The sequence below is a fragment of the Eucyclogobius newberryi genome, unplaced genomic scaffold, assembly GCF_026437365.1.
Source record: "Eucyclogobius newberryi isolate DKJ021-1_F unplaced genomic scaffold, fEucNew1.0.hap1 SCAF_212, whole genome shotgun sequence".
Taxonomy (NCBI): Eukaryota; Metazoa; Chordata; class Actinopteri; order Gobiiformes; family Gobiidae; genus Eucyclogobius; species Eucyclogobius newberryi.
This window is the reverse complement of record NW_027315849.1, coordinates 80,263-104,843: the sequence shown is the minus strand read 5'-3', so window position 1 is coordinate 104,843 and position 24,581 is coordinate 80,263. Positions and strand designations below refer to the sequence as shown.

Genomic DNA, 24,581 nt, shown 5'->3' with positions numbered 1-24,581 from the left:
GGCGACACGCTTGAGCTGTTGTGACCTCAGACTTGAGTGATCATTTGCAGTGACCTCATGGTTCAATCAGCTTCTTTTTGGTCCAGATTTAGTCCAGGATGGTCAGACCTGGTTTAGACCTGGTTTAGACCTGGTTTAGTCCTGGTTCAGACCTGGTTCAGACCTGGTTCTGACCTGGTTCAGACCTGGTTCATCTGTAGCGCAGGCGTGAACTAAATCCAGTTCAACTAAAAGCTTTAATGCAGCGTCCGTTATAAAAACCAAAGTGAATCTTCATCGACTTCCGCCATCGCCGGCGGTTTATCTCGATGCATTTTTAAACAGAAGCTTTTAGACGCCGTTTTCAGAGGCGCTGAGAGCGACAAACAAATCACACGGAAAACAAAGAGCTGGAGACGGAGTCAGACGGAATATCAAGGGGAAATAAAGTCGAGGTGCAGCGTCCGCATCAACTGTATTCAATATTCAAACTGCAAAATGAATTTAAATACTGCGTCCGGCATAAAGTATGAATCTGTTCCTGTCAGTCCATGAAACTATGATAATCAGATCATTCCCAATACTCTGGCTCTGTGTGTATATGTATTTCTATATGTATTTCTATATGTATTTCCACATACTTCAAGACACGTGACGTAAATACCAAAGGACAGTAAACAGTATAAAGTGTTTAATATGTATTTTAATTGACCCATAATTGAAATGCTCTTGACTTGATCTTAGCTCTAATATTGAGCATCTGGGGTTTAAATGATAGTTTAAGTACAACTCCAAGAGAATGTCATATTTTACTTACTTTACCATATATCTATACATTATAAAATATTACGCTGATTTTTTTCACATACGAAAATCAGATTTATTAATTTGGTTTCTTTAGGTTCAGAGACACTTTGTTAGCAGTAAAACAATCCAAAGCATATTTCCTCCAGTTTTTTGGTTCCCTCGACCAATAACCAATATTATAGCATCATCTGTGAATAGAACCAATTTGAATAATAAAAGTATTAATATTAAAAAAACTAACAAACACAAACAGGACATCATTAGCTTTCATCAGAACTAATATATAACCTCAGGAAATTGTATTATTTTGTTGTCGAAATGACATTCAATCGTCTGAACACAAAGGAAAAGACGGTTTCGACATCAGTATCGACAACAACTAGAAAACTAAACATATTCATAAAGTCCTTGTCCTTTTCCCGTGCGTTTGAGTCTCACACAGTCCCAGCAGCACGAGGCGTGGCAAGAGTCAGGACAAACCTTTCTGCTTATTGTGCAGCTTTGTGATTACCCAGAAACATCAGCAGAACATGCAAACTCCACACAAAAGCCCCATCACGCCCCTATAAGGATGACATCATCATCATCACGCCCCTATAAGGGCCACATCAACAACAAACAGCACAGAAGCTCCGGGCTAAAGATGGACTCGAGCCCTGGCAAGACCCAAAAGAGTGAATGGAGATTGTGTTTCACGTTTCACATCTGCAAAAGACAAGATCCTGTCTTTTCCAGAGGACACTTGAAAGTCACACAGCAACGAGCGTTTACAAAAGACCCGGACATCAATAGATTTAATATCCAGCCACTTATTAAGTTATGCAAATGAGGAGCAGGCAAGAAACGGCACTAAAAGCTTTCACCAGAAGATAATGGACGGACGGGTTCCAATTAGAAACAATGCACTTAAATACTACATTTCAAACATACATACTATTCAAATACAGCTTACTCGGCAAAAATGATGAAGGAAAGTATAAGTAATATGCGCATTTGGAGTGAAAATACTATTGTCCATGAAATATTTGTTTAAAACCGTTGGTAGTGTCTTTGGTCAGGCTAATTCTGTATTGAAGTACTTCAAAATGTCCCTCTTATGACTTTAAACAGTAAATACAGGTTTATTACATTTAATTATTCACTCTCAATATCTTCAATATCAAAATTTCAATATGTTTTTTTTGTCTAATCTTATTCATCAAAATGGGCCAAATTTGCTGTGACTTTGTTCTTTTTATCTGATATGTGAACACAATAATGAGCTTTAAGCACATTTAGAGTGAACTGAAGAATAAGCCATGTTAATTCTTATTTACACTTATTTTAAAATGCTACGCTTTATGTCAACATCTTAAACATTTAGTACTGCTTTATTCAATGATCATTAGCTAACGTCTTTTGTCATCATTTCAACACCTTCTAGTCGTTTAAAAGTTTGTAAAACGATATAATTCTAAATTCTGTGAATTTGAAGTGAAACGTGAAAGTCAATTATGGATGAACCACAGAATATCAGAAAATATGAGACATTTTGGCAAATGAAAACTGCTTTTTAAACACATTTACTTTTGTGATTATATGATTTGAGGAGTTTTAGGTTTTACTACATCTTTTCATTTTATCTACAGCTTTATTACATACTTTTCCACAAATTATGTACTTTTGTGAAGCTCAAATGACATGTTTCCATCCTTTGTGTCATGAGAGTAAGATACAGTTATACAAGTGTCCAACACCACAAGGATTAAAAATGATATATTTTTAAGTCATTTTCAACACAAAATAACAGTAGATTCTCTGTTTCTGTGTGATATTATAAAGCTAAAAATCCTTTCAAAACTGTTCAGAAAAGGCCAAATTTGGTCTTATGTGATTTTTACTATCAAAAACAGCCTGATAAAAAAGATGTTTAAGTCTATTTTCTGGACTATTTTTTACCAAAAAACACATGAATTTGCTTCTAAAATGACCACAATTTTTTTTGGTTGTTAAAATTATATTGTGACCTGAATAATCACGATTATTGATTGACCGAATAATATTGACATCCCTACATCTGAATATTTAGATAAATAAAAATAAAAAAGTATATTTTTTGTCAATATTGTCCACCCCTAAAAGTAACTTCAAAAAGTTTCAATTCTAATTCAATTCAGTTTTAATTTCAATAGTTTTCAGCATATAGTAAAAATAGCATTATATTCAAACATGAATTAATAGTATATTTATGACAATTAAGTTTGGTTGGATTTGTTAGTGTTGCTAATATGAATAATTGAACCTCACAAAATGTCATATTTGGGGTAGAAATTAATTATTTACGTCTCCCTGAACAAGAGGAGACATAGAGTCAAGAAAAACACATGCAGAACACAGTATTCACACCGACTTACGGCATTTGAACCATTTTTTAACATGAAAATGATACAATTATTGTCATTTAATTAGTTAATAAATGAGGAAAAACACACACTCCTCTGAAGTAAAGTATGAGTCCTCTGTAGTAAAGCATGAGTCCTCTGTAGTAAAGCATGAGTCCTCTTTAGTAAAGTATGAGTCCTCTGAAGTAAAGCATGAGTCCTCTTTAGTAAAGTATGAGTCCTCTGAAGTAAAGTATGAGTCCTCTGTAGTAAAGTATGAGTCCTCTGTAGTAAAGTATGAGTCCTCTTTACTAAAGTATGAGTCATCTTTAGTAAAGTATGAGCCCTCTGTAGTAAAGTATGAGTCCTCTTTAGTAAAGTATGAGTCCTCTTTAGTAAAGTATGAGTCCTCTGTAGTAAAGTATGAGTCCTCTTTAGTAAAGTATGAGTCCTCTGTAGTAAAGTATGAGTCCTCTGTAGTAAAGTATGAGTCCTCTGTAGTAAAGCATGAGTCCTCTTTAGTAAAGTATGAGTCCTCTGTAGTAAAGTATGAGTCCTCTGTAGTAAAGCATGAGTCCTCTTTAGTAAAGTATGAGTCCTCTGTAGTAAAGCATGAGTCCTCTGTAGTAAAGTATGAGTCCTCTGTAGTAAAGCATGAGTCCTCTTTAGTAAAGTATGAGTCCTCTGTAGTAAAGTATGAGTCCTCTGTAGTAAAGCATGAGTCCTCTTTAGTAAAGTATGAGTGGTAAAGTATGAGTCCTCTGTAGTAAAGTATGAGTCCTCTGTAGTAAAGTATGAGTCCTCTGTAGTAAAGCATGAGTCCTCTTTAGTAAAGTATGAGTGGTAAAGTATGAGTCCTCTGTAGTAAAGTATGAGTCTTCTGTAGTAAAGTATGAGTCTTCTGTAGTAAAGTATGAGTCCTCTTTAGTAAAGTATGAGTCCTCTGTAGTAAAGTATGAGTCCTCTGTAGTAAAGTATGAGTCTTCTGTAGTAAAGTATGAGTCTTCTGTAGTAAAGTATGAGTCCTCTTTAGTAAAGTATGAGTCCTCTGTAGTAAAGTATGAGTCCTCTTTAGTAAAGTATGAGTCCTCTTTAGTAAAGTATGAGTCCTCTGTAGTAAAGTATGAGTCATCTTTAGTAAAGTATGAGTCCTCTGTAGTAAAGCATGAGTCCTCCTTAGTAAAGTATGAGTGGTAAAGTATGAGTCCTCTGTAGTAAAGTATGAGTCCTCTTTAGTAAAGTATGAGTCCTCTGTAGTAAAGTATGAGTCCTCTTTAGTAAAGTATGAGTCCTCTTTAGTAAAGTATGAGTCCTCTGTAGTAAAGTATGAGTCCTCTGTAGTAAAGTATGAGTCCTATGTAGTAAAATATGAGTCCTCTGTAGTAAAGTATGAGTCCTCTGTAGTAAAATATGAGTCCTCTGTAGTAAAGTATGAGTCCTCTGTAGTAAATTATGAGTCCTCTTTAGTAAAGCATGAGTCCTCTGTAGTAAAGCATGAGTCCTCTGTAGTAAAGTATGAGTCCTCTGTAGTAAAGTATGAGTCATCTATAGTAAAGTATGAGTCCTCTATAGTAAAGTATGAGTCCTCTTTAGTAAAGTATGAGTCCTCTGTAGTAAAGTATGAGTCATATTTAGTAAAGTATGAGTCCTCTGTAGTAAAGTATGAGTCAACTTTAGTAAAGTATGAGTCCTCTGTAGTAAAGTATGAGTCCTCTGTAGTAAAGCATGAGTCCTCTGTAGTAAAGTATGAGTCCTCTGTAGTAAAGCATGAGTCCTCTTTAGTAAAGTACGAGTCCTCTGTAGTAAAGTATGAGTCCTCTGTAGTAAAGCATGAGTCCTCTTTAGTAAAGTATGAGTGGTAAAGTATGAGTCCTCTGTAGTAAAGTATGAGTCTTCTGTAGTAAAGTATGAGTCTTCTGTAGTAAAGTATGAGTCCTCTTTAGTAAAGTATGAGTCCTCTGTAGTAAAGTATGAGTCCTCTTTAGTAAAGTATGAGTCCTCTTTAGTAAAGTATGAGTCCTCTGTAGTAAAGTATGAGTCATCTTTAGTAAAGTATGAGTCCTCTGTAGTAAAGTATGAGTCCTCTTTAGTAAAGTATGAGTCCTCTGTAGTAAAGTATGAGTCCTCTTTAGTAAAGTATGAGTCCTCTGTAGTAAAGTATGAGTCTTCTGTAGTAAAGTATGAGTCCTCTGTGGTAAAGTATGAGTCCTCTGTAGTAAAGTATGAGTCCTCTGTAGTAAAGTATGAGTCCTCTGTAGTAAAGTATGAGTCTTCTGTAGTAAAGTATGAGTCCTCTGTAGTAAAGTATGAGTCCTCTGTAGTAAAGTATGAGTCCTCTGTAGTAAAGTATGAGTCCTCTGTGGATGCAAAACAACTTTCTCCAGCTGAACTCAGACAAGACTGAAATAATCGTTTTTGGCCCACAGAAACAAAGAGAAAGTGTTAGCGGTCACCTCCAGAGTCTCGCTCTAAAACCTACAAACCAAATTAGAAATCTGGGGGTAATAATGGACTCAGACTTGAACTTTAACAGCCACGTCAAATCAATAACATCAGCAGCTTTTTACCATCTAAAAAACATTGCCAAAATCAAAAATATAGTGTCAAAACCAGATTTAGAGAGACTTATCCACGCGTTTGTCTCCAGTAGATTAGACTGTAACGGCCTGCTCACTGGTCTCTCCAAACGAGCTGTAAAACAGCTGCAGTACATCCAGAACGCTGCTGCTCGGGTCCTGACTAGAACCAGGAAGTATGATCACATTAGTCCTGTTCTCAGGTCTCTGCACTGCCCCCTGTGGCTCAGAGAATATACGTTAAAGCAGCTCTGCTTGTGTACAAGTCTCTCCATGGCCTAGCACCAAAGTACATCTTGGATATGTTAGTGCCATATGAACCATCTCGGACTCTGAGGACCTCAGGGACCGGCCTCCTGCTGGTGCCCAGAGTCAGGACAAAACATGGGGAATCTGCGTTTCAGTTTTATGCAGCTAAAATCTGGAACAGTCTTCCTGAAGATGTGAGACAGGCTTCAACTCTGACAATGTTCAAATCTAAGCTAAAAACTGTTTTGTTTAGCTGCGCATATGACTGAAAGGATTTTTTCTTTGCACTCTTCTCTTTTGTTTGTGATTTTATTAGTTTAGAAAATCAGTTGGATTGATAATTTTTAATTTAGTTAATTTTATTGTATTTCTGTAATTTCTTTGTGATTTGAATGCATTTTTCCTGCTGTGAAGCACTTTAAATTGCCTTGTGTATGAAATGTGCTCTACAAATAAACTTGCCTTGCCTTGCCTAAAGTATGAGTCCTCTGTAGTAAAATATGAGTCCTCTGTAGTAAAGTATGAGTCCTCTGTAGTAAAGCATGAGTCCTCTTTAGTAAAGTATGAGTCCTCTGTAGTAAAGTATGAGTCCTCTGTAGTAAAATATGAGTCCTCTGTAGTAAAGTATGAGTCCTCTTTAGTAAAGTATGAGTCCTCTGTAGTAAAGCATGAGTCCTCTTTAGTAAAGCATGAGTCCTCTGTAGTAAAGTATGAGTCCTCTTTAGTAAAGTATGAGTCCTCTGTAGTAAAGTATGAGTCCTCTGTAGTAAAATATGAGTCCTCTGTAGTAAAGTATGAGTCCTCTGTAGTAAAGTATGAGTCCTCTGTAGTAAAGTATGAGTCCTCTGTAGTAAAGTATGAGTCCTCTGTAGTAAAGTATGAGTCCTCTGTAGTAAAGTATGAGTCCTCTGTAGTAAAATATGAGTCCGCTGTAGTAAAGTATGAGTCCTCTGTAGTAAAATATGAGTCCTCTGTAGTAAAGTATGAGTGCTCTGTAGTAAAATATGAGTCCTCTGTAGTAAAATATGAGTCCTCTGTAGTAAAGTATGAGTCCTCTGTAGTAAAGTATGAGTCCTCTTTAGTAAAGCATGAGTCCTCTGTAGTAAAGCATGAGTCCTCTGTAGTAAAGCATGAGTCCTCTTTAGTAAAGTATGAGTCCTCATTAGTAATGTATGAGTCCTCTTTAGTAAAGTATGAGTCCTCTTTAGTAAAGCATGAGTCCTCTGTAGTAAAATATGAGTCATCTGTAGTAAAGTATGAGTCATCTTTAGTAAAGTATGAGTCCTCTGTAGTAAAGTATGAGTCCTCTGTAGTAAAGCATGAGTCCTCTTTAGTAAAGTATGAGTGGTAAAGTATGAGTCCTCTGTAGTAAAGTATGAGTCCTCTATAGTAAAGTATGAGTCTTCTTTAGTAAAGTATGAGTGGTAAAGTATGAGTCCTCTATAGTAAAGTATGAGTCCTCTGTAGTAAAGTATGAGTCCTCTATAGTAAAGCATGAGTCCTCTTTAGTAAAGTATGAGTGGTAAAGTATGAGTCCTCTGTAGTAAAGTATGAGTCCTCTGTAGTAAAGTATGAGTCCTCTATAGTAAAGCATGAGTCCTCTTTAGTAAAGTATGAGTGGTAAAGTATGAGTCCTCTGTAGTAAAGTATGAGTCCTCTATAGTAAAGTATGAGTCCTCTGTAGTAAAGTATGAGTCCTCTATAGTAAAGCATGAGTCCTCTTTAGTAAAGTATGAGTGGTAAAGTATGAGTCCTCTGTAGTAAAGTATGAGTCCTCTGTAGTAAAGTATGAGTCCTCTGTAGTAAAGTATGAGTCATCTTTAGTAAAGTATGAGTCATCTGTAGTAAAGCATGAGTCCTCTTTAGTAAAGTATGAGTCATCTTTAGTAAAGTATGAGTCCTCTGTAGTAAAGTATGAGTCCTCTGTAGTAAAGTATGAGTCCTCTATAGTAAAGTATGAGTCCTCTTTAGTAAAGTATGAGTCATCTTTAGTAAAGTATGAGTCCTCTGTAGTAAAGTATGAGTCCTCTGTAGTAAAGTATGAGTCCTCTATAGTAAAGCATGAGTCCTCTTTAGTAAAGTATGAGTGGTAAAGTATGAGTCCTCTGTAGTAAAGTATGAGTCCTCTATAGTAAAGTATGAGTCCTCTGTAGTAAAGTATGAGTCCTCTATAGTAAAGCATGAGTCCTCTTTAGTAAAGTATGAGTGGTAAAGTATGAGTCCTCTGTAGTAAAGTATGAGTCCTCTGTAGTAAAGTATGAGTCCTCTGTAGTAAAGTATGAGTCATCTTTAGTAAAGTATGAGTCAACTTTAGTAAAGTATGAGTCCTCTGTAGTAAAGTATGAGTCCTCTGTAGTAAAGTATGAGTCATCTTTAGTAAAGTATGAGTCCTCTGTAGTAAAGTATGAGTCCTCTGTAGTAAAGTATGAGTCCTCTGTAGTAAAATATGAGTCTTCTGTAGTAAAGTGTGAGTCCTCTGTAGTAAAGCATGAGTCCTCTTTAGTAAAGTATGAGTCCTCTGTAGTAAAGCATGAGTCCTCTGTAGTAAAGCATGAGTCTTCTGTAGTAAAGTGTGAGTCCTCTTTAGTAAAGTATGAGTCCTCTGTAGTAAAGTGTGAGTCCTCTGTAGTAAAGTATGAGTCCTCTTTAGCAAAGTATGAGTCCTCTTTAGTAAAGTATGAGTCCTCTGTAGTAAAGTGTGAGTCCTCTGTAGTAAAGTATGAGTCCTCTGTAGTAAAGTAGGAGCCCTCTGTAGTAAAGTATGAGTCCTCTTTAGTAAAGTATGAGTGGTAAAGTATGAGTCCTCTGTAGTAAAGTATGAGTCCTCTGTAGTAAAGTGTGAGTCCTCTGTAGTAAAGTATGAGTCCTCTGTAGTAAAGTATGAGTCCTCTGTAGTAAAGTATGAGTCCTCTTTAGTAAAGTATGAGTCCTCTTTAGTAAAGTATGAGTCCTCTGTAGTAAAGTATGAGTCCTCTGTAGTAAAGTATGAGTCCTCTGTAGTAAAGTATGAGTCCTCTGTAGTAAAGTATGAGTCCTCTTTAGTAAAGTATGAGTCCTCTGTAGTAAAGTATGAGTCCTCTGTAGTAAAGTATGAGTCCTCTGTAGTAAAATATGAGTCTTCTGTAGTAAAGTGTGAGTCCTCTGTAGTAAAGTATGAGCCCTCTGTAGTAAAGCATGAGTCCTCTTTAGTAAAGTATGAGTCCTCTGTAGTAAAGTATGAGTCCTCTGTAGTAAAGTATGAGTCCTCTGTAGTAAAGTATGAGTCCTCTGTAGTAAAGTATGAGTCCTCTGTAGTAAAGTGTGAGTCCTCTGTAGTAAAGTATGAGTCCTCTTTAGCAAAGTATGAGTCATCTTTAGTAAAGTATGAGTCCTCTGTAGTAAAGTATGAGTCCTCTGTAGTAAAGTATGAGTCCTCTGTAGTAAAGTATGAGTCCTCTATAGTAAAGTATGAGTCCTCTTTAGTAAAGTATGAGTCATCTTTAGTAAAGTATGAGTCCTCTGTAGTAAAGTATGAGTCCTCTGTAGTAAAGTATGAGTCCTCTGTAGTAAAGTATGAGTCCTCTGTAGTAAAGTATGAGTCATCTTTAGTAAAGTATGAGTCATCTGTAGTAAAGCATGAGTCCTCTTTAGTAAAGTATGAGTCCTCTGTAGTAAAGTATGAGTCCTCTGTAGTAAAGTATGAGTCCTCTGTAGTAAAGTATGAGTCATCTTTAGTAAAGTATGAGTCATCTGTAGTAAAGTATGAGTCATCTTTAGTAAAGCATGAGTCCTCTTTAGTAAAGTATGAGTCATCTTTAGTAAAGTATGAGTCCTCTGTAGTAAAGTATGAGTCCTCTGTAGTAAAGTATGAGTCCTCTGTAGTAAAGTATGAGTCCTCTATAGTAAAGTATGAGTCCTCTTTAGTAAAGTATGAGTCCTCTGTAGTAAAGTATGAGTCCTCTGTAGTAAAGTATGAGTCCTCTGTAGTAAAGTATGAGTCATCTTTAGTAAAGTATGAGTCATCTGTAGTAAAGCATGAGTCCTCTTTAGTAAAGTATGAGTCCTCTGTAGTAAAGTATGAGTCCTCTGTAGTAAAGTATGAGTCCTCTGTAGTAAAGTATGAGTCATCTTTAGTAAAGTATGAGTCATCTGTAGTAAAGCATGAGTCCTCTTTAGTAAAGTATGAGTCCTCTGTAGTAAAGTATGAGTCCTCTGTAGTAAAGTATGAGTCCTCTGTAGTAAAGTATGAGTCCTCTGTAGTAAAGTATGAGTCCTCTTTAGTAAAGTATGAGTCATCTTTAGTAAAGTATGAGTCCTCTGTAGTAAAGTATGAGTCCTCTGTAGTAAAGTATGAGTCATCTTTAGTAAAGTATGAGTCATCTTTAGTAAAGTATGAGTCATCTTTAGTAAATTATGAGTCATCTTTAGTAAAGTATGAGTCCTCTGTAGTAAAGTATGAGTCATCTTTAGTAAAGTTTGAGTCCTCTGTAGTAAAGCATGAGTCATCTTTAGTAAAGTATGAGTCCTCTGTAGTAAAGTATGAGTCATCTTTAGTAAAGTATGAGTCCTCTGTAGTAAAGTATGAGTCCTCTGTAGTAAAGCATGAGTCCTCTTTAGTAAAGTATGAGTCCTCTGTAGTAAAGTATGAGTCCTCTGTAGTAAAGTATGAGTCCTCTGTAGTAAAGTATGAGTCCTCTGTAGTAAAGCATGAGTCATCTTTAGTAAAGTATGAGTCCTCTGTAGTAAAGTATGAGTCCTCTGTAGTAAAGCATGAGTCCTCTTTAGTAAAGTATGAGTGGTAAAGTATGAGTCCTCTGTAGTAAAGTATGAGTCCTCTTTAGTAAAGTATGAGTCCTCTTTAGTAAAGTATGAGTCCTCTGTAGTAAAGTATGAGTCCTCTGTAGTAAAGTATGAGTCCTCTGTAGTAAAGTATGAGTCCTATGTAGTAAAATATGAGTCCTCTATAGTAAAGTATGAGTCCTCTGCAGTAAAATATGAGTCCTCTGTAGTAAAGTATGAGTCCTCTGTAGTAAAGTATGAGTCCTCTTTAGTAAAGCATGAGTCCTCTGTAGTAAAGCATGAGTCCTCTGTAGTAAAGTATGAGTCCTCTGTAGTAAAGTATGAGTCATCTTTAGTAAAGTATGAGTCATCTGTAGTAAAGCATGAGTCCTCTTTAGTAAAGTATGAGTCCTCTGTAGTAAAGTATGAGTCCTCTGTAGTAAAGTATGAGTCATCTTTAGTAAAGTATGAGTCATCTTTAGTAAAGTATGAGTCATCTTTAGTAAATTATGAGTCATCTTTAGTAAAGTATGAGTCCTCTGTAGTAAAGTATGAGTCATCTTTAGTAAAGTTTGAGTCCTCTGTAGTAAAGCATGAGTCATCTTTAGTAAAGTATGAGTCCTCTGTAGTAAAGTTTGAGTCATCTTTAGTAAAGTATGAGTCCTCTGTAGTAAAGTATGAGTCCTCTGTAGTAAAGCATGAGTCCTCTTTAGTAAAGTATGAGTCCTCTGTAGTAAAGTATGAGTCCTCTGTAGTAAAGTATGAGTCCTCTGTAGTAAAGTATGAGTCCTCTGTAGTAAAGCATGAGTCATCTTTAGTAAAGTATGAGTCCTCTGTAGTAAAGTATGAGTCCTCTGTAGTAAAGCATGAGTCCTCTTTAGTAAAGTATGAGTGGTAAAGTATGAGTCCTCTGTAGTAAAGTATGAGTCCTCTTTAGTAAAGTATGAGTCCTCTTTAGTAAAGTATGAGTCCTCTGTAGTAAAGTATGAGTCCTCTGTAGTAAAGTATGAGTCCTATGTAGTAAAATATGAGTCCTCTGTAGTAAAGTATGAGTCCTCTGCAGTAAAATATGAGTCCTCTGTAGTAAAGTATGAGTCCTCTGTAGTAAAGTATGAGTCCTCTTTAGTAAAGCATGAGTCCTCTGTAGTAAAGCATGAGTCCTCTGTAGTAAAGTATGAGTCCTCTGTAGTAAAGTATGAGTCATCTATAGTAAAGTATGAGTCCTCTATAGTAAAGTATGAGTCCTCTTTAGTAAAGTATGAGTCCTCTGTAGTAAAGTATGAGTCATATTTAGTAAAGTATGAGTCCTCTGTAGTAAAGTATGAGTCAACTTTAGTAAAGTATGAGTCAACTTTAGTAAAGTATGAGTCCTCTGTAGTAAAGTATGAGTCCTCTGTAGTAAAGTATGAGTCATCTTTAGTAAAGTATGAGTCCTCTGTAGTAAAGTATGAGTCCTCTTTAGTAAAGTATGAGTCCTCTTTAGTAAAGTATGAGTCCTCTGTAGTAAAGTATGAGTCCTCTGTAGTAAAGTATGAGTCCTATGTAGTAAAATATGAGTCCTCTGTAGTAAAGTATGAGTCCTCTGTAGTAAAGTATGAGTCATCTTTAGTAAATCATGAGTCCTCTGTAGTAAAGCATGAGTCCTCTGTAGTAAAGTATGAGTCCTCTGTAGTAAAGTATGAGTCATCTATAGTAAAGTATGAGTCCTCTATAGTAAAGTATGAGTCCTCTTTAGTAAAGTATGAGTCCTCTGTAGTAAAGTATGAGTCATCTTTAGTAAAGTATGAGTCATCTGTAGTAAAGTATGAGTCAACTTTAGTAAAGTATGAGTCCTCTGTAGTAAAGTATGAGTCCTCTGTAGTAAAGTATGAGTCATCTTTAGTAAAATATGAGTCCTCTGTAGTAAAGCATGAGTCCTCTTTAGTAAAGTATGAGTCCTCTGTAGTAAAGCATGAGTCCTCTGTAGTAAAGCATGAGTCTTCTGTAGTAAAGTGTGAGTCCTCTTTAGTAAAGTATGAGTCCTCTGTAGTAAAGTGTGAGTCCTCTGTAGTAAAGTATGAGTCCTCTTTAGCAAAGTATGAGTCCTCTTTAGTAAAGTATGAGTCCTCTGTAGTAAAGTGTGAGTCCTCTGTAGTAAAGTATGAGTCCTCTGTAGTAAAGTAGGAGCCCTCTGTAGTAAAGTATGAGTCCTCTTTAGTAAAGTATGAGTGGTAAAGTATGAGTCCTCTGTAGTAAAGTATGAGTCCTCTGTAGTAAAGTGTGAGTCCTCTGTAGTAAAGTATGAGTCCTCTGTAGTAAAGTATGAGTCCTCTGTAGTAAAGTATGAGTCCTCTTTAGTAAAGTATGAGTCCTCTTTAGTAAAGTATGAGTCCTCTGTAGTAAAGTATGAGTCCTCTGTAGTAAAGTATGAGTCCTCTGTAGTAAAGTATGAGTCCTCTGTAGTAAAGTATGAGTCCTCTTTAGTAAAGTATGAGTCCTCTGTAGTAAAGTATGAGTCCTCTGTAGTAAAGTATGAGTCCTCTGTAGTAAAATATGAGTCTTCTGTAGTAAAGTGTGAGTCCTCTGTAGTAAAGTATGAGCCCTCTGTAGTAAAGCATGAGTCCTCTTTAGTAAAGTATGAGTCCTCTGTAGTAAAGTATGAGTCCTCTGTAGTAAAGTATGAGTCCTCTGTAGTAAAGTGTGAGTCCTCTGTAGTAAAGTATGAGTCCTCTTTAGCAAAGTATGAGTCATCTTTAGTAAAGTATGAGTCCTCTGTAGTAAAGTATGAGTCCTCTGTAGTAAAGTATGAGTCCTCTTTAGTAAAGTATGAGTCCTCTATAGTAAAGTATGAGTCCTCTTTAGTAAAGTATGAGTCATCTTTAGTAAAGTATGAGTCCTCTGTAGTAAAGTATGAGTCCTCTGTAGTAAAGTATGAGTCCTCTGTAGTAAAGTATGAGTCCTCTGTAGTAAAGTATGAGTCATCTTTAGTAAAGTATGAGTCATCTGTAGTAAAGCATGAGTCCTCTTTAGTAAAGTATGAGTCCTCTGTAGTAAAGTATGAGTCCTCTGTAGTAAAGTATGAGTCCTCTGTAGTAAAGTATGAGTCATCTTTAGTAAAGTATGAGTCATCTGTAGTAAAGTATGAGTCATCTTTAGTAAAGCATGAGTCCTCATTAGTAAAGTATGAGTCATCTTTAGTAAAGTATGAGTCCTCTGTAGTAAAGTATGAGTCCTCTGTAGTAAAGTATGAGTCCTCTGTAGTAAAGTATGAGTCCTCTATAGTAAAGTATGAGTCCTCTTTAGTAAAGTATGAGTCCTCTGTAGTAAAGTATGAGTCCTCTGTAGTAAAGTATGAGTCCTCTGTAGTAAAGTATGAGTCATCTTTAGTAAAGTATGAGTCATCTGTAGTAAAGCATGAGTCCTCTTTAGTAAAGTATGAGTCCTCTGTAGTAAAGTATGAGTCCTCTGTAGTAAAGTATGAGTCCTCTGTAGTAAAGTATGAGTCATCTTTAGTAAAGTATGAGTCATCTGTAGTAAAGCATGAGTCCTCTTTAGTAAAGTATGAGTCCTCTGTAGTAAAGTATGAGTCCTCTGTAGTAAAGTATGAGTCCTCTGTAGTAAAGTATGAGTCCTCTGTAGTAAAGTATGAGTCCTCTTTAGTAAAGTATGAGTCATCTTTAGTAAAGTATGAGTCCTCTGTAGTAAAGTATGAGTCCTCTGTAGTAAAGTATGAGTCATCTTTAGTAAAGTATGAGTCATCTTTAGTAAAGTATGAGTCATCTTTAGTAAATTATGAGTCATCTTTAGTAAAGTATGAGTCCTCTGTAGTAAAGTATGAGTCATCTTTAGTAAAGTTTGAGTCCTCTGTAGTAAAGCATGAGTCATCTTTAGTAAAGTATGAGTCCTCTGTAGTAAAGTATGAGTCATCTTTAGTAAAGTATGAGTCCTCTGTAGTAAAGTATGAGTCCTCTGTAGTAAAGCATGAGTCCTCTTTAGTAAAGTATGAGTCCTCTGTAGTAAAGTATGAGTCCTCTGTAGTAAAGTATGAGTCCTCTGTAGTAAAGTATGAGTCCTCTGTAGTAAAGCATGAGTCATCTTTAGTAAAGTATGAGTCCTCTGTAGTAAAGTATGAGTCCTCTGTAGTAAAGCATGAGTCCTCTTTAGTAAAGTATGAGTGGTAAAGTATGAGTCCTCTGTAGTAAAGTATGAGTCCTCTTTAGTAAAGTATGAGTCCTCTTTAGTAAAGTATGAGTCCTCTGTAGTAAAGTATGAGTCATCTGTAGTAAAGTATGAGTCCTATGTAGTAAAATATGAGTCCTCTATAGTAAAGTATGAGTCCTCTGCAGTAAAATATGAGTCCTCTGTAGTAAAGTATGAGTCCTCTGTAGTAAAGTATGAGTCCTCTTTAGTAAAGCATGAGTCCTCTGTAGTAAAGCATGAGTCCTCTGTAGTAAAGTATGAGTCCTCTGTAGTAAAGTATGAGTCATCTATAGTAAAGTATGAGTCCTCTATAGTAAAGTATGAGTCCTCTTTAGTAAAGTATGAGTCCTCTGTAGTAAAGTATGAGTCATATTTAGTAAAGTATGAGTCCTCTGTAGTCAAGTATGAGTCAACTTTAGTAAAGTATGAGTCCTCTGTAGTAAAGTATGAGTCCTCTGTAGTAAAGTATGAGTCATCTTTAGTAAAGTATGAGTCCTCTGTAGTAAAGTATGAGTCCTCTTTAGTAAAGTATGAGTCCTCTTTAGTAAAGTATGAGTCCTCTGTAGTAAAGTATGAGTCCTCTGTAGTAAAGTATGAGTCCTATGTAGTAAAATATGAGTCCTCTGTAGTAAAGTATGAGTCCTCTGTAGTAAAGTATGAGTCCTCTTTAGTAAAGCATGAGTCCTCTATAGTAAAGTATGAGTCCTCTATAGTAAAGTATGAGTCCTCTTTAGTAAAGTATGAGTCCTCTGTAGTAAAGTATGAGTCATCTTTAGTAAAGTATGAGTCCTCTGTAGTAAAGTATGAGTCAACTTTAGTAAAGTATGAGTCCTCTGTAGTAAAGTATGAGTCCTCTGTAGTAAAGTATGAGTCATCTTTAGTAAAGTATGAGTCCTCTGTAGTAAAGTATGAGTCATCTTTAGTAAAGTATGAGTCCTCTGTAGTAAAGTATGAGTCATCTTTAGTAAAGTATGAGTCCTCTGTAGTAAAGCATGAGTCCTCTTTAGTAAAGTATGAGTCCTCTGTAGTAAAGCATGAGTCCTCTGTAGTAAAGCATGAGTCTTCTGTAGTAAAGTGTGAGTCCTCTGTAGTAAAGTATGAGTCCTCTTTAGTAAAGTATGAGTCCTCTGTAGTAAAGTGTGAGTCCTCTGTAGTAAAGTATGAGTCCTCTTTAGCAAAGTATGAGTCCTCTTTAGTAAAGTATGAGTCCTCTGTAGTAAAGTGTGAGTCCTCTGTAGTAAAGTATGAGTCCTCTGTAGTAAAGTAGGAGCCCTCTGTAGTAAAGTATGAGTCATCTTTAGTAAAGTATGAGTGGTAAAGTATGAGTCCTCTGTAGTAAAGTATGAGTCCTCTGTAGTAAAGTGTGAGTCCTCTGTAGTAAAGTATGAGTCCTCTGTAGTAAAGTATGAGTCCTCTGTAGTAAAGTATGAGTCCTCTTTAGTAAAGTATGAGTCCTCTTTAGTAAAGTATGAGTCCTCTGTAGTAAAGTATGAGTCCTCTGTAGTAAAGTATGAGTCCTCTGTAGTTAAGTATGAGTCCTCTGTAGTAAAGTATGAGTCCTCTTTAGTAAAGTATGAGTCCTCTGTAGTAAAGTATGAGTCCTCTGTAGTAAAGTATGAGTCCTCTGTAGTAAAATATGAGTCTTCTGTAGTAAAGTGTGAGTCCTCTGTAGTAAAGTATGAGCCCTCTGTAGTAAAGCATGAGTCCTCTTTAGTAAAGTATGAGTCCTCTGTAGTAAAGTATGAGTCCTCTGTAGTAAAGTATGAGTCCTCTGTAGTAAAGTATGAGTCATCTTTAGTAAAGTATGAGTCCTCTGTAGTAAAGTATGAGTCATCTTTAGTAAAGTATGAGTCCTCTGTAGTAAAGTATGAGTCATCTTTAGTAAAGTATGAGTCCTCTGTAGTAAAGTATGAGTCCTCTTTAGTAAAGTATGAGTCCTCTGTAGTAAAGTGTGAGTCCTCTGTAGTAAAGTATGAGTCCTCTGTAGTAAAGTATGAGTCCTCTGTAGTAAAGTATGAGTCCTCTGTAGTAAAGCATGAGTCATCTTTAGTAAAGTATGAGTCCTCTGTAGTAAAGTATGAGTCCTCTGTAGTAAAGCATGAGTCCTCTTTAGTAAAGTATGAGTGGTAAAGTATGAGTCCTCTGTAGTAAAGTATGAGTCCTCTTTAGTAAAGTATGAGTCATCTTTAGTAAAGTATGAGTCCTCTGTAGTAAAGTATGAGTCCTCTGTAGTAAAGTATGAGTCCTATGTAGTAAAATATGAGTCCTCTATAGTAAAGTATGAGTCCTCTGCAGTAAAATATGAGTCCTCTGTAGTAAAGTATGAGTCCTCTGTAGTAAAGTATGAGTCCTCTTTAGTAAAGCATGAGTCCTCTGTAGTAAAGCATGAGTCCTCTGTAGTAAAGTATGAGTCCTCTGTAGTAAAGTATGAGTCATCTATAGTAAAGTATGAGTCCTCTATAGTAAAGTATGAGTCCTCTTTAGTAAAGTATGAGTCCTCTGTAATAAAGTATGAGTCATATTTAGTAAAGTATGAGTCCTCTGTAGTAAAGTATGAGTCCTCTGTAGTAAAGTATGAGTCATCTTTAGTAAAGTATGAGTCCTCTGTAGTAAAGTATGAGTCCTCTTTAGTAAAGTATGAGTCCTCTTTAGTAAAGTATGAGTCCTCTGTAGTAAAGTATGAGTCCTCTGTAGTAAAGTATGAGTCCTATGTAGTAAAATATGAGTCCTCTGTAGTAAAGTATGAGTCCTCTGTAGTAAAGTATGAGTCCTCTTTAGTAAAGCATGAGTCCTCTATAGTAAAGTATTAGTCCTCTATAGTAAAGTATGAGTCCTCTTTAGTAAAGTATGAGTCCTCTGTAGTAAAGTATGAGTCATCTTTAGTAAAGTATGAGTCCTCTGTAGTAAAGTATGAGTCCTCTGTAGTAAAGTATGAGTCATCTTTAGTAAAGTATGAGTCCTCTGTAGTAAAGTATGAGTCATCTTTAGTAAAGTATGAGTCCTCTGTAGTAAAGTATGAGTCATCTTTAGTAAAGTATGAGTCCTCTGTAGTAAAGCATGAGTCCTCTTTAGTAAAGTATGAGTCCTCTGTAGTAAAGCATGAGTCCTCTGTAGTAAAGCATGAGTCTTCTGTAGTAAAGCGTGAATCCTCTGTAGTAAAGTATGAGTCCTCTTTAGTAAAGTATGAGTCCTCTGTAGTAAAGTGTGAGTCCTCTGTGGTAAAGTATGAGTCCTCTTTAGCAAAGTATGAGTCCTCTTTAGTAAAGTATGAGTCCTCTGTAGTAAAGTGTGAGTCCTCTGTAGTAAAGTATGAGTCCTCTGTAGTAAAGTAGGAGCCCTCTGTAGTAAAGTATGAGTCATCTTTAGTAAAGTATGAGTGGTAAAGTATGAGTCCTCTGTAGTAAAGTATGAGTCCTCTGTAGTAAAGTGTGAGTCCTCTGTAGTAAAGTATGAGTCCTCTGTAGTAAAGTATGAGTCCTCTGTAGTAAAGTATGAGTCCTCTTTAGTAAAGTATGAGTCCTCTGTAGTAAAGTATGAGTCCTCTGTAGTAAAGTATGAGTCATCTTTAGTAAAGTATGAGTCCTCTGTAGTAAAGTATGAGTCATCTTTAGTAAAGTATGAGTCCTCTGTAGTAAAGTATGAGTCATCTTTAGTAAAGTATGAGTCCTCTGTAGTAAAGTATGAGTCCTCTTTAGTAAAGTATGAGTCCTCTGTAGTAAAGTGTGAGTCCTCTGTAGTAAAGTATGAGTCCTCTTTAGCAAAGTATGAGTCCTCTTTAGTAAAGTATGAGTCCTCTGTAGTAAAGTGTGAGTCCTCTGTAGTAAAGTATGAGTCCTCTGTAGTAAAGTAGGAGCCCTCTGTAGTAAAGTATGAGTCCTCTTTAGTAAAGTATGAGTGGTAAAGTATGAGTCCTCTGTAGTAAAGTATGAGTCCTCTGTAGTAAAGTGTGAGTCCTCTGTAGTAAAGTATGAGTCCTCTGTAGTAAAGTATGAGTCCTCTGTAGTAAAGTATGAGTCCTCTTTAGTAAAGTATGAGTCCTCTGTAGTAAAGTATGAGTCCTCTGTAGTAAAGTATGAGTCCTCTGTAGTAAAGTATGAGTCCTCTGTAGTAAAGTATGAGTCCTCTTTAGTAAAGTATGAGTCCTCTGTAGTAAAGTATGAGTCCTCTGTAGTAAAGTATGAGTCCTCTGTAGTAAAATATGAGTCTTCTGTAGTAAAGTGTGAGTCCTCTGTAGTAAAGTATGAGCCCTCTGTAGTAAAGCATGAGTCCTCTTTAGTAAAGTATGAGTCCTCTGTAGTAAAGTATGAGTCCTCTGTAGTAAAGTGTGAGTCCTCTGTAGTAAAGTATGAGTCCTCTGTAGTAAAGTATGAGTCCTCTGTAGTAAAGTATGAGTCCTCTGTAGTAAAGTATGAGTCCTCTTTAGTAAAGTATGAGTCCTCTGTAGTAAAGTATGAGTCATCTTTAGTAAAGTATGAGTCCTCTGTAGTAAAGTATGAGTCAACTTTAGTAAAGTATGAGTCCTCTGTAGTAAAGTATGAGTCCTCTGTAGTAAAGTATGAGTCATCTTTAGTAAAGTATGAGTCCTCTGTAGTAAAGTATGAGTCATCTTTAGTAAAGTATGAGTCCTCTGTAGTAAAGTATGAGTCATCTTTAGTAAAGTATGAGTCCTCTGTAGTAAAGCATGAGTCCTCTTTAGTAAAGTATGAGTCCTCTGTAGTAAAGCATGAGTCCTCTGTAGTAAAGCATGAGTCTTCTGTAGTAAAGTGTGAGTCCTCTGTAGTAAAGTATGAGTCCTCTTTAGTAAAGTATGAGTCCTCTGTAGTAAAGTGTGAGTCCTCTGTAGTAAAGTATGAGTCCTCTTTAGCAAAGTATGAGTCCTCTTTAGTAAAGTATGAGTCCTCTGTAGTAAAGTGTGAGTCCTCTGTAGTAAAGTATGAGTCCTCTGTAGTAAAGTAGGAGCCCTCTGTAGTAAAGTATGAGTCCTCTTTAGTAAAGTATGAGTGGTAAAGTATGAGTCCTCTGTAGTAAAGTATGAGTCCTCTGTAGTAAAGTGTGAGTCCTCTGTAGTAAAGTATGAGTCCTCTGTAGTAAAGTATGAGTCCTCTGTAGTAAAGTATGAGTCCTCTTTAGTAAAGTATGAGTCCTCTTTAGTAAAGTATGAGTCCTCTGTAGTAAAGTATGAGTCCTCTGTAGTAAAGTATGAGTCCTCTGTAGTAAAGTATGAGTCCTCTGTAGTAAAGTATGAGTCCTCTTTAGTAAAGTATGAGTCCTCTGTAGTAAAGTATGAGTCCTCTGTAGTAAAGTATGAGTCCTCTGTAGTAAAATATGAGTCTTCTGTAGTAAAGTGTGAGTCCTCTGTAGTAAAGTATGAGCCCTCTGTAGTAAAGCATGAGTCCTCTTTAGTAAAGTATGAGTCCTCTGTAGTAAAGTATGAGTCCTCTGTAGTAAAGTATGAGTCCTCTGTAGTAAAGTATGAGTCATCTTTAGTAAAGTATGAGTCCTCTGTAGTAAAGTATGAGTCATCTTTAGTAAAGTATGAGTCCTCTGTAGTAAAGTATGAGTCCTCTTTAGTAAAGTATGAGTCCTCTGTAGTAAAGTGTGAGTCCTCTGTAGTAAAGTATGAGTCCTCTTTAGTAAAGTATGAGTCCTCTGTAGTAAAGTATGAGTCCTCTGTAGTAAAGTATGAGTCCTCTGTAGTAAAATATGAGTCTTCTGTAGTAAAGTGTGAGTCCTCTGTAGTAAAGTATGAGCCCTCTGTAGTAAAGCATGAGTCCTCTTTAGTAAAGTATGAGTCCTCTGTAGTAAAGTATGAGTCCTCTGTAGTAAAGTGTGAGTCCTCTGTAGTAAAGTATGAGTCCTCTGTAGTAAAGTATGAGTCCTCTGTAGTAAAGTATGAGTCCTCTGTAGTAAAGTATGAGTCCTCTTTAGTAAAGTATGAGTCCTCTGTAGTAAAGTATGAGTCATCTTTAGTAAAGTATGAGTCCTCTGTAGTAAAGTATGAGTCAACTTTAGTAAAGTATGAGTCCTCTGTAGTAAAGTATGAGTCCTCTGTAGTAAAGTATGAGTCATCTTTAGTAAAGTATGAGTCCTCTGTAGTAAAGTATGAGTCATCTTTAGTAAAGTATGAGTCCTCTGTAGTAAAGTATGAGTCATCTTTAGTAAAGTATGAGTCCTCTGTAGTAAAGCATGAGTCCTCTTTAGTAAAGTATGAGTCCTCTGTAGTAAAGCATGAGTCCTCTGTAGTAAAGCATGAGTCTTCTGTAGTAAAGTGTGAGTCCTCTGTAGTAAAGTATGAGTCCTCTTTAGTAAAGTATGAGTCCTCTGTAGTAAAGTGTGAGTCCTCTGTAGTAAAGTATGAGTCCTCTTTAGCAAAGTATGAGTCCTCTTTAGTAAAGTATGAGTCCTCTGTAGTAAAGTGTGAGTCCTCTGTAGTAAAGTATGAGTCCTCTGTAGTAAAGTAGGAGCCCTCTGTAGTAAAGTATGAGTCCTCTTTAGTAAAGTATGAGTGGTAAAGTATGAGTCCTCTGTAGTAAAGTATGAGTCCTCTGTAGTAAAGTGTGAGTCCTCTGTAGTAAAGTATGAGTCCTCTGTAGTAAAGTATGAGTCCTCTGTAGTAAAGTATGAGTCCTCTTTAGTAAAGTATGAGTCCTCTTTAGTAAAGTATGAGTCCTCTGTAGTAAAGTATGAGTCCTCTGTAGTAAAGTATGAGTCCTCTGTAGTAAAGTATGAGTCCTCTGTAGTAAAGTATGAGTCCTCTTTAGTAAAGTATGAGTCCTCTGTAGTAAAGTATGAGTCCTCTGTAGTAAAGTATGAGTCCTCTGTAGTAAAATATGAGTCTTCTGTAGTAAAGTGTGAGTCCTCTGTAGTAAAGTATGAGCCCTCTGTAGTAAAGCATGAGTCCTCTTTAGTAAAGTATGAGTCCTCTGTAGTAAAGTATGAGTCCTCTGTAGTAAAGTATGAGTCCTCTGTAGTAAAGTATGAGTCATCTTTAGTAAAGTATGAGTCCTCTGTAGTAAAGTATGAGTCATCTTTAGTAAAGTATGAGTCCTCTGTAGTAAAGTATGAGTCATCTTTAGTAAAGTATGAGTCCTCTGTAGTAAAGTATGAGTCCTCTTTAGTAAAGTATGAGTCCTCTGTAGTAAAGTGTGAGTCCTCTGTAGTAAAGTATGAGTCCTCTTTAGCAAAGTATGAGTCCTCTTTAGTAAAGTATGAGTCCTCTGTAGTAAAGTGTGAGTCCTCTGTAGTAAAGTATGAGTCCTCTGTAGTAAAGTAGGAGCCCTCTGTAGTAAAGTATGAGTCCTCTTTAGTAAAGTATGAGTGGTAAAGTATGAGTCCTCTGTAGTAAAGTATGAGTCCTCTGTAGTAAAGTGTGAGTCCTCTGTAGTAAAGTATGAGTCCTCTGTAGTAAAGTATGAGTCCTCTGTAGTAAAGTATGAGTCCTCTTTAGTAAAGTATGAGTCCTCTGTAGTAAAGTATGAGTCCTCTGTAGTAAAGTATGAGTCCTCTGTAGTAAAGTATGAGTCCTCTGTAGTAAAGTATGAGTCCTCTTTAGTAAAGTATGAGTCCTCTGTAGTAAAGTATGAGTCCTCTGTAGTAAAGTATGAGTCCTCTGTAGTAAAATATGAGTCTTCTGTAGTAAAGTGTGAGTCCTCTGTAGTAAAGTATGAGCCCTCTGTAGTAAAGCATGAGTCCTCTTTAGTAAAGTATGAGTCCTCTGTAGTAAAGTGTGAGTCCTCTGTAGTAAAGTGTGAGTCCTCTGTAGTAAAGTATGAGTCCTCTGTAGTAAAGTATGAGTCCTCTGTAGTAAAGTATGAGTCCTCTGTAGTAAAGTATGAGTCCTCTGTAGTAAAGTATGAGTCCTCTTTAGTAAAGTATGAGTGGTAAAGTAAGAGTCCTCTGTAGTAAAGTATGAGTCCTCTGTAGTAAAGTATGAGTCCTCTGTAGTAAAGTATGAGCCCTCTGTAGTAAAGTATGAGTCCTCTGTAGTAAAGTATGAGTCCTCTGTAGTAAAGTATGAGTCCTCTGTAGTAAAGTATGAGTCCTCTGTAGTAAAGTATGAGTCCTCTTTAGTAAAGTATGAGTGGTAAAGTAAGAGTCCTCTGTAGTAAAGTATGAGTCCTCTGTAGTAAAGTATGAGTCCTCTGTAGTAAAGTATGAGCCCTCTGTAGTAAAGTATGAGTCCTCTTTAGTAAAGTATGAGTGGTAAAGTAAGAGTCCTCTGTAGTAAAGTATGAGTCCTCTGTAGTAAAGTATGAGTCCTCTGTAGTAAAGTATGAGTCCTCTTTAGTAAAGTATGAGTGGTAAAGTAAGAGTCCTCTGTAGTAAAGTATGAGTCCTCTGTAGTAAAGTATGAGTCCTCTGTAGTAAAGTATGAGCCCTCTGTAGTAAAGTATGAGTCCTCTTTAGTAAAGTATGAGTGGTAAAGTAAGAGTCCTCTGTAGTAAAGTATGAGTCCTCTGTAGTAAAGTATGAGTCCTCTGTAGTAAAGTATGAGTCCTCTGTAGTACTCACTGTGACACTTGAGGGCCCGCGTGTGCACTTGGCGGCTGCACGCGTCGCACCAGTCTTCCCTCACGGCTCTGGCCTCAAACCGGTGGCCCTGTCCCGTCTCCGTCTTCACCCTGGGGTCCTCGGACATGTGGCCCTGTCCCGTCTTCACCCTGGGGTCCTCCACCACCGTCACCTCCGCGGGGAAGATCGCCCAAGCCTCCCGCCGGTGCGTCTCCGCGCGCGCCAGCTTCACCACTCCCGTTTTACCCCGCGTGAGCCTCTCCAAACTCGGCAGACTGCTTCCGAACACGTCCCCCGGTGCTCCGGACACGTCCCCCGGTCCTCCGAACACGTCCCCCGGTCCTCCGGACACGTCCCCCGGTCCTCCGGACACGTCCCCGGCGCCTCCACAGTCCGCGCGCCCGTTCATGGAGACGTTTTGCGGGGAGCTTGTCCTACAGTCCGCGCCGGTGCTGGTGGAGACATGTCCGTTCGCGGTTACGGTTCGCTTCATTGACAAATCCAAAACGCCACCGGGGATGTCTTGACGTGTCCGCGCGCCCTCCGCCGGCGTCACTCCCCCGTGAAGCCCCGGTGCCGCCGCCGCCGCCGCCGGTGCTGTTTGTGCCGGTTTGTCGCTGACCGAGCTCCGTCTGAAAACCATCTTCTCCCACGACGTCTTCCGCGGCAGGAGGGTTTTCTTGACGCCGAAAATGAGCAGCGGTTCCTGGGTTCGCGCGCGTTGCGGGCCCGGCTGCTGCTGCTGCGGTCCCGCCACGCTCACGGAGGCCATGGTCATCGTGCGTGTTTGTGATGCGGGTGATGCGTGTTTGTGTTGCGGGTGATGCGTGTTTGTGATGCGGGTGATGCGTGTTTGTGTTGCGGGTGATGCGTGTTTGTGTTGCGGGTGATGCGTGTTTGTGTTGCGGGTGATGCGTGTTTGTGTTGCGGGTGATGCGTGTTTGTGTTGCGGGTGATGCGTGTTTGTGTTGCGGGTGATGCGTGTTTGTGATGCGGGTGATGCGTGTTTGTGATGCGGGTGATGCGTGTTTGTGTTGCGGGTGATGCGTGTTTGTGTTGCGGGTGATGCGTGTTTGTGTTGCGGGTGATGCGTGTTTGTGTTGCGGATGATGCGTGTTTGTGATGCGGGTGATGCGTGTTTGTGATGCGGATCCTCCTCGTG

At 37.6% G+C, this 24,581-nt stretch overlaps 1 protein-coding gene across 1 annotated transcript in view; it reads right to left on the bottom strand.

Annotated features, from left to right (window-relative positions):
• Nucleotides 1-24,232, bottom strand: part of LOC140371293 (uncharacterized) — a gene marked incomplete at its 3' end in the record, with an annotated part of 63,617 nt that extends 39,385 nt beyond the window's left edge. The window contains exon 1 of the mRNA XM_072458435.1: nt 23,420-24,232. Within this exon, the coding sequence (XP_072314536.1) occupies nt 23,420-24,197 (778 nt within the window). The remainder of the gene's footprint in view (nt 1-23,419) is intronic.
• Nucleotides 24,233-24,581: the final 349 nt, after the last annotated feature.